Consider the following 9313-nt stretch of genomic DNA (forward strand, 5'->3'; position numbering starts at 1 on the left):
AAAAAAAAGAATTATTTTATTTAACTTTATTTATTTATTTCAATTTTACCAGAGAGAGAGAGAGAGAGAGAGGGAGAAAGGGATGGGGGAGAGAAAGAGACAGAGAGAGAGAGAGAAAGCAAGCCACCAGGACCAGGACTTGAACCATGGTTGGCCATGTGGGAGGGGAGTCCGGCACCCCTAACCACCATGCCACCTGCTGGCCCCTTACCTATTTTCTTGTGGTTGGCTTCCTGAGCCAGTTCTGCCTTGGTTATACCTTGCTGTATGGTATCCTTCCCCAGCATGCCCTGAGCTCACTGTCATTCTTCTACAAATGGAAAATTTATTTTGTTTCACAAAGAATAACAACAACATGCAAAGATATTAATGTAAAACTATTTTTTTCTTTATTGAAAATACATCTACAAAGTAATGCTTTTCAGTCCACACTGGGTGCACGGATATGCAGAGCCTGTGATGGGCTGGTGAGAGGATTGCCCTAGAGGACCTGCTTTCCATAAGAAATGGTTAGTATAAAAAACATCACATTGTGTAACAGAATTAATTTGACATGATTAATTTTTGCTCTACTAGTTTCATGGCAGCCGTGTGCATTAACTCTTGTAGTGTTTCCCAAATAGAGCCTCGACATTAAATGGTTACTCCACCACAGCCTAACGCTAACTCTTAGATGCACGTAATGCTTGGATCTATTATAGGAAGAGCCCTAACTGTATCAGAGGATGTATGTCTAGATTTTCAGTCTGTTAGCATAATTAAGTTCTTTCTTCGCCATTTTCGGTCAGAAATTCAAGCACAGCTGGGTATTGTCTGACAGCTCCCACTCGGCATCTTTGACTGGGTATATTCCTTAGGGGGTAAAATTAATCTCCTCTAAACCTGGGAGCTGCCTTGCCTGACACTAATGCCCCTGCTGTGTTTTCTTGCAACCTCATTGACATCGTCTTCGTACTGATTTATCTTCTACCATTTCTCTTAGGGACACAAACAAAACAAAAGTCAACCCTACTCCAGCTGAAAGTTTTGAATGATGGAAGTGGAATCCCAACACAAAGCATTATCTTGTTTCTTTCGTTTCAAGAACTTTTGAGTAAAGTGAAACATTTCAAATATGAGACCACCCATCCAGCTCATGGACCCCTATTAGAAAACTCATTCATTGGACTTCTGTAAAATATATCAGAAGTGATTGTATATTTTGGTTTGCAGACTTCCTTGGGGAATGACTCTGAATTGAAGAGAATTGTCCCTGGTTTAAATAAAACAAAACAAAACATTATAACTTCCTCTTTTTAAATTCTTCCTGAAGGAAGACCTATACTCTTGGTATTTTAAAATCCTCTCTTGATAATGTTAACCATGTTCCATTCTCTCCCAGCTCTTTAGTGTTCCATAGTAAAACCCCAAGCACCCATGCTAGTTGCTAGTCTTCTGTTTTATTTTCTAAAAGTCTATCGTCAGTTATGGAATGGCGGGAGACTTCCTTCCCAGAGCAGTCCCTTCGGTTCGGAAAGAGGAGGAAAGAAAGGAACGCTTCCCCTGTCTAGAAGAACTGGGCAAAGGGTTTCATGAACAATCCTACTCTTTCCTTGCAACTTGCCATAACTGCCCCTTTGGACACAGGACCTGGCGAACCCCACAGCCATCCTGCCCCTAGTTAGAACCGTTCACTCTCAGTAAGTGTTCTTCCCGAAAGCCCCATGCTTCACGGAATGGTACTCGGTACAAGTATGCCGGGGGACTGTGGTGGGGGTGAGGGCATAGAGGGCGGGCTCTTTCATGACGTCACAGATGTCTGGGCTAGAAGGGACAGTAAGGAACTAGGGAACTCACTGCTTTTGTAGGTGAGGGCACTGAGGCCCAGAGATGAGATGTGCCTTGCCCAAGGCCATGTGGAAACTTCACTTTCTGCCCCTCCTGGCCGCTGTGCTAGGCGTGTATGTATAGTCCTGCTGCTAATAACAGGGGGACACAAATCAGACGAGAAAGGGGAAAAAACCCTCCTACTATCCAACCGATAACTGATTGTAGTTCATCAAATTGTTATGTTTTGAGACTAAACCTTGTGTTTGAAAGAGTTTTACATTTTGAATGTTTAGCTATCATTTTTAAAACTTAACTATTTGTTCCATTCTTTAACTTATATAAAATCACATTTACAGGATTGTGTGCCACAGGAACTGGTAAGATCTGATAAAGACTCTTGGATTAGGTAACCGTAACATGAAATGATTTAAAAGTTTGAGATGAGATGAAAAGTACACATTTTGGCCACTGTAAAATCCTACCTTGTTCTTGGATGTTTACTTTCCAGACCTATCGAAGTAGAGTGGAAAAGGCAGATAAAGGGCTTATTGGAGAGAATGAGGTGTAACGAGATGAAAACATTTTATAATGGTTTCCCAACACCTGGTGCTCGAGAAGCCACTTCTTCATGTTAGTCTACATCTTGGTTTCACTGTCGATAGGTTTCTCCGCTTCACTGTCCTGGGCAATCAGTTGATATGGTTTCTTCATTTCATTCTCTTCAATCACAGAGTTTCCCATTTCAACATCTTTGTTCTTCAGTTCGTGTCGTGATAAGTGCTCGACAATCCCGGCTCCGAGGGAGTCTCCCAGCACGTTGGTGGTGGTTCGGAGGCGGTCCCTGCAGAAAGGGTGGACAGGAAGCAAAAATGAGATTCCTGGGACTATCATGAGATTTCGACTTACAGTATGAACTGGCCGGCAACGTTTTTCGAGGAGTTGCTTAAAATTGAGTTTTGAGGGGGCCAGCAGATGATATAGCAGTTATGTCGCTGGATTCCCACATGTCTGACCGCAGTTCGAATCCCGGACCTGGTGGCTTGAGAGTCACACCAGGTGCGTGTGTGTGTGTGCCCAGGATCCTAGGAAAAGAATGGAAGAGACTAGATTGCGGTTTTGGCCACCCCCCGCCCCCTGGGGAGTAATTTCTCACTTTCCCTCCATCTCTCTCTCTTTTGCTCTCTCGCCAGCAAGTGCACACACCCTAAGGCAAAACCGTCTTTAAAAATATCAGTTTGGGGTATCCACCAACTGCATGGTTATATAATCAACACATGGCTTTTTATTTTATTTTATTTTGCTATAGGGCACATGTGCACACTTGAAACTGAGACAGAGACAGAGAGAAAGAGGGAAAGTGAGAAAGCACCCCCTGAGAGAATGACCAAGGTGCAATTCCTTCTCCTCCATTTTCCTCTCAGAATTTTGGGCATGTAAGCAAAGGTGCCTGGCATGTTTTTGAAGACACTGGGTCTGGGATTCAAACTGTGCAATCTGCCGTGTGGGATCTAGCTGCCTAAATCTCTGTGCCATCTGCTGGCCTAACTTTTATAATAGTAGCTATTAAAAGTTTTAGGAACATATAGTGGCTAACAGATACTAGTTACTGTTAATTTTTGGCCACTAGTATGACTGTAGCTAGATTCCTAATAGTAATGACCTTCTCTTTCTTCTTTTATTTTAAATTTCTTTCCTCCGACTTACCTTCATTTCCACCAGTGGTTTTCAAAGTGTGGTCCAAAGGCCCCTGAAAGTCCCCTGGTCAAAACTGTTCTTATAGGGACCAGCAGTTGGTGTAATGGCTATGTCGCCGGACTCCCATGTGGTTGACCGCAGTTTGAGTCCTGGACTCGGTGGCTTAAACTCATGCTGGGCGCATGTGTGTGTGTGCCCAAACTCCCGAGAGGAGAGGAGAATGGAGGAGAAGGGATTGCGGCGTGGCCTTCCACACTCGGGGGGTGATTTCTTGCTTTCTGTCTCTCTGTCTCTCTCTAGCTTTTTGGTGAGTGCATGCGCCCTATAACAAAAACCTCTCAAAACCCCCCAAAACTGTTCTTATAATAACACTGAGATGTTTTTTCCCCCCTTCCACTCATTTTCCCATGAATGGATAGTGGAGTTTTGCAAAGATTATGGTGGTATGATATCACTACACATTTAATACAGAAATATTAATAGAAGAATCCAGGTGTCTTAAGCTAGACATTAAGGAAACTTGAAAAAGTAAAATGATGCCATTCTTTCCATTAAGTTTTTGGTTCAAAAATGGTTATTTTTCATAAATTTTATTTATGTTAACACATAATGAATTTTTATTATAACCTTTACATTAATTTAACACTTTAAATCTTTCTGTTTCTATTATGATAAGCATTGATAGATATAACCCAAATACCTTAAATACATTTTTGGTACTCACCAATTATTTTTTTCTTCCCTTCTCTGTCTTATTTATTTTTGAGAGAGATCTTTGCTATAGGATGCATGTGCTTGCCAGAGAGACAGAGACAGAAGGCAAGAAATCATACCCAGAGGAGATGGCCGTGCTGCAATTCCTTCTTGTCCATTCCCCTCTCAGGATTTTGGGCATGCATGCACACACACTCGGGGTGAGTTTTATGCTGCTGGGTCAGGACTCGAACTGCAGTCGACTACATAGGAGTCCAGAGACTAGCAGACAAGCGCAGAACTCCTCCACCCCTCCCCCAGGCTCACACACACAGTCAAGTTCTTCATGGTCAGCACTTACAGTGAAACCAACATATGTTGACTCCAGTATGTGCTACGTTCTTGGGCATCTTGGCAGAATAAACTTTAAATGTGGAAGGGAGCTTGTGACAAAAAAGAGACAGAGTTGGAAGGACAAGAGAAAATGGCCAGGGATGGGCCTTACAGGATGGGGTCTGAGGGAGTGGAGGATACATTTCTTGGAACTTTCCCTAGAGCCAAAAGTCAATTCCACGTAATGACGTGAGCTCTTATCCCACTGTCTGCATGGCCACCCCTTGCCCTGCTGGACTCGACGGCAACATCCATGCCGAATTATGCCACTGGACTGGGAAGCACAGGGAGGAAGGGCCCGAGCCGGCGTGTGGGGCCTGCGACTCCGTTGTAGCTGCTGTGAGGATGTGTTGTGCAACTGAGAAATGGCCGTGCTGATTTATGTTGGCTTTGCAGACAGCAGGTTTCCCAATCCCTGAATGGCTTTATGGAGTGAGAAGTGTAGCAGCCAGATGTGCCCCACAGGCTGATAGGGGAGTGAGTGCACATGGTCTCAGATAAGGGCCAGGGGTCAAGCAATGAGGGCCATTTAATTACAGGCCAAACTGTCCTTCTTCATGTTGTCCTTTTGGCAGACGTGCCAGGCTGCCTGGCGCCCTAGAATGACAGAGGGGGGCCCTGTGACAGCAGCCCCAGTGTACTCACAGGAACCAGTCCACTGCGATGATGAGCGTGATGTCGTCAGTGGGCAGGCCCACAGATGTCAGCACAATGACCATGGTGACCAGGCCCGCCTGAGGAATCCCAGCTGCCCCAATGCTGGCAGCAGTGGCTGTGATGCTGCGGAAAGAAATACCGAAACCCTGTTACAAGGCTGCCCAAGTGGAGGGCTTACCCTGCAAAACGTATTATGCCAGTGCTTGGCTTTCCATGGTAACAGAAGAGGGTACACTTTGGAAAAAAGTCACTGAGCTAATAATCATACTAATATATATCATGTGCTTATTATGTGCCATCTGATATGATAAGCATGGCTTATCCCTTTGCTCGTTAGCAAGCTTTATGAAGTTGGTCCTATTATTATAGTCAATTTGGAATGAAGAACTGGTGGCTATTCGCTATTGTGAGTGCCCTAAGGTATTCTGTAAGGTCTAAAATGCTGTAATGTCACAATAACGATTTATTTCTGATAACTCCCCTATCTAAATGGACGGCTGTAAAGAAACTGAATTTATATGATGAATTAGTAAAAAAAAAAAAATTGAAATGATTAATTCAAAAGCCAAATGATTTATGAACAAAGTTATTTTGAACTATAAATTGTTTTTCTTTCTTTCTTTTTCTTTCTGCTTTCTTTCATTTTCCTTCTTTCTTTCTTTCTTTCTTTCTTTCTTTCTTTCTTTCTTTCTTTCTTTCTTTCTCTTCCTTTTTTCTTTCCCTTCCTTCTTTCCTTCCTCTCTTCTTTCCTCCCTTCCTTCCCTCCTTTCTTCCTTCCTTCATCCCCCCCCCTTTTTAAAAATTTTTAATGGAGGCAGTGTGGACCTGATTTGTAAGGCTCTTACCTGTCTGAGACACAATTCGTTAAATACCTATTTGATAAGGTGAGAATGTAGATTTGTTTTATAGTCAAGTAGCACCAGCCCTGTAACCTAGTGGTTAAAGGAGCTAGATCCCACATGGCCAGTGGTGGTTTGAATCCCACCCTTGTGACTTGAAAAACAAGCCAAATGCGTGTGTATATGTAAGCCTCAAATCCAGACAGGATGGAGTAATAGAGGAGACCATGATCTATTGAAGGGGTGCTTTCTTCCTCTATTTTATTTTTTTTTCTCTCTCTATTTCTCTGGTGAGTACATGCACCCTCTGGCAACTTAAAAAAAAGAAAAAGAAAGAAAGAAAAAATAGTAAAGTACTACCTACATATAAAGTGGCCTTACTAGAGTACTGTCGGTGGCATACTATTCCCCTTCTAAGATACTAGACTTCTTAGCAGGCTTATAGCTGCCCAGAATGAAGTCTATACTTCCCAGCCTCCCTTGTAGCTTAAATTAGGTTCTGACCAATGAGGGGTAGATGGAAGGGACTGAATACTTGTAGACAATTCCACTTCCCAGTGGCTAAAATTTGGAGGCAGCGATAAGCCATTCTGGACCCCCTAGATAAGGGTGCAGAAACATGCTTAAGAAACATTGGAACCAAAAACCTTGGTCCCTTGTGCTATAGAAAAACCTACCAGCTCTGGGGCTTTGTGGAAGAAGAGTACACCTCTGTTTTGTGAAGTTGCTGTTCCTGTTACCACTGCTTTGAACTCTGTGACATGCAACTGAACCTTTTCATAACTCAGAACTTGGCAACAAAGATATGCCCGAGAACGTGACCTGTGGGCTCAGATACTGACTTTCTAGCCTGTAGTATAGCCAGACTGGGCCTGGGGTTCCCAGACCTCCAGGTTAGATGATGATCTCTGGCCCTGATTGGCCTCATCTCTTTACTCCAATGCAGTCTACAATTAATAACACAAAACATACATACAGAGTCTAACATAACTTACTTCAAAATAAGCAGAACAAAAATGTGGGATGACTCATAGAGATTAAAAGAGACTGAAAAACCAAATGCGGGCCATAAATCTGGATTTGATCTTGGTCTGGAAGAAAAATCTATAAAAGACATTTTTGAGACAATTGGAAAAATTTGAATATAGACTTGATATTTTGGAAGTATTTTTAAGATTTTTACTATTTCAATGATTTAGAATACCCTTGTTCTTTTTTTGTTTGGTTGTTTTTGTCATAGGGTGCATGTGCTCACTAGAGAGAGACAGGGAGACACAGAGAGGGGGAGTGAGAAGTCCTCCTCATCCTCCCCACCAGGGGGGATGGCCACATCGCAATCTCCTCTCTATCATTCTGCTCTCAGGATTTGAGGCACTCATGCACACACACAGTGTGATTTTCTTTGGCTTTCTTTCTCTTTCTTCTTTCTTTCTTTCTCTTTCTTTTTTTCCTTTCTTTCTTCTTTCTTTCTTCCTTTTTAAGAGATTTTTGCTATAGGGCACGTGCGCTTGCCAGAAAGACAGAGAGAGAAAGAGAGACAGAAAGCGAGAAATCACCGCCCAGGGGGGATGACCACACTGTAATCCCTTCTCCTCCTTTCTCCTCAATTTATTTTTATCTCCAAAATATATTGTTAATAATAAGTAACAAAAACCTCAACTGAATCAGAGACTGAGCTGGATTATGAGGCTTAAAATCTCCTGATGCCATTAGACTCGTGGTCCTGTGTGCACAGTAACTTTCAGGGAAGGGGAGAATTATACTTGCATATGCACATGGATATGAATGGCTTCTCTCTGGAAGAACACAAAAGAAACCGATGGGTATCACTGGTGGCTCTGGAGGAAGAAACTAAAAGACTGGGGGAAGACATGGAAAGGAAAACTGCTTTTCACTAGACACTGCAAATTCCCCACAAAGATCACATTTTTCAACCCACTTGTTAATGCAGTCTGCCATCTGTCATAGACTGCCTAACAATTAACCCAAGAGAAAAAGTAAATCCAGTTTTTTAAGTATAGTTTTATTTTCCAATTTGGTCTGTAAAACTAACATAGTTTAATGCTTTCAAAATTGAAATATCACCGGGACCAGCAGTTGGCATAATGGCTATGTCACTGGACTCCCACGTAGCTGACTGCAGTTTGAGTCCTGGGCCTGGTGGCTTAAACTCCTGCCAGGCGTGTGTGCATGTGTGCCCAAGATCTTGAGAGGAGAATGGAGGAGAAGGGATTGTGGCATGGCCATGCCCCCTGGGGTGGGGGTACATTCTCACTTTCTGTCTCTCTGTCTCTCTCTGTTTTTCTGGCGAGCACATGTGCTCTATAGCAAACACCTATCGAAGAAAAAAAAATTGAAGTATCACTTTTAAAAAGAGAAATATCTGAGGCTGGCAGATGGCATGGTGGTTAATGTGCTGGACTTCCACATAGCCAACTATGGTCCTGGACCTGGTGGCTTGCTCTCTTACTTTCCCTCTCTCTTTGTCTCTCTCTGTTCAAATTGAAAAATGATAATGATAAGTAAAATAATTCTTAAAAAGAGAAAAATATCTATACTCTGTGACATTAAAAATAATGAACTCAATATATTTATAAATGGTATCTTGATGAGCAAACAAATCAAGGGGAAAATGGTATGTATGCTACAATTCTATTAATTAGGAATGTGTACATGTCTATGGATAGGAAAAGGTCTTTTCTTTTCTTTTCTTTTTTTTTTTAAGACGTTTTTGCTATAGGGCGCGTGTGCTCGCCAGACAGACAGAGAGAGACAGAGAGACAGAAAGCGAGAAATCACCCCCCAGGGGGGATGGTCACACCACAGTCCCCTCTCCTCCATTCTCCTCTCGGGATCTTGGGCATGCACGCACACGCACCCGGCGTGAGTTTTAAGCCACCGGGTCTGGGACGCGAACCATGGTTGACTACGTGGGAGTCCAGCGACATAGCCATTGTACTAACTGCTGATCCCAGGAAAAGGTCTTTTCTGACCATATGTGAACAATGGATACCTACAGAAAGATGTAGAGTGTTGTGGTAGGTAAGTTTCACCCTTTACTTAAACACATTTCTGTATTATTTTAATTTTATAATTAAGAGTTCGCATGTCTGCAGTTTTTAAAAATAAATATCTAGTTATAAAAATAAAATGATTCCCAGGAACCAGCAGTTAGCATAATGGCTTTGTGGCTGGACTCCCACATAGTCGACCGCGGTTCACGTCCC

The 9313-nt window shown here is 42.6% G+C and overlaps 1 protein-coding gene across 1 annotated transcript in view; it reads right to left on the bottom strand.

Moving 5' to 3' along the window:
- Nucleotides 1-366: 366 nt before the first annotated feature.
- The window catches only part of SLC1A3 (solute carrier family 1 member 3), a 99418-nt gene continuing 90471 nt past the window's right edge, over nucleotides 367-9313 (bottom strand). Inside the window, exons 9-10 of the mRNA XM_006156319.3 lie at nucleotides 5236-5370; nucleotides 367-2650 (exon numbers count right to left, since the gene is read on the bottom strand). Of these exons, the coding sequence (XP_006156381.1) occupies nucleotides 2446-2650; nucleotides 5236-5370 (340 nt within the window). The 3' untranslated portion in view covers nucleotides 367-2445. The remainder of the gene's footprint in view (nucleotides 2651-5235; nucleotides 5371-9313) is intronic.

Source organism: Tupaia chinensis, unplaced genomic scaffold (genome assembly GCF_000334495.1).
Source record: "Tupaia chinensis unplaced genomic scaffold, TupChi_1.0 Scaffold000489_1, whole genome shotgun sequence".
Lineage (NCBI taxonomy): Eukaryota > Metazoa > Chordata > Mammalia > Scandentia > Tupaiidae > Tupaia > Tupaia belangeri.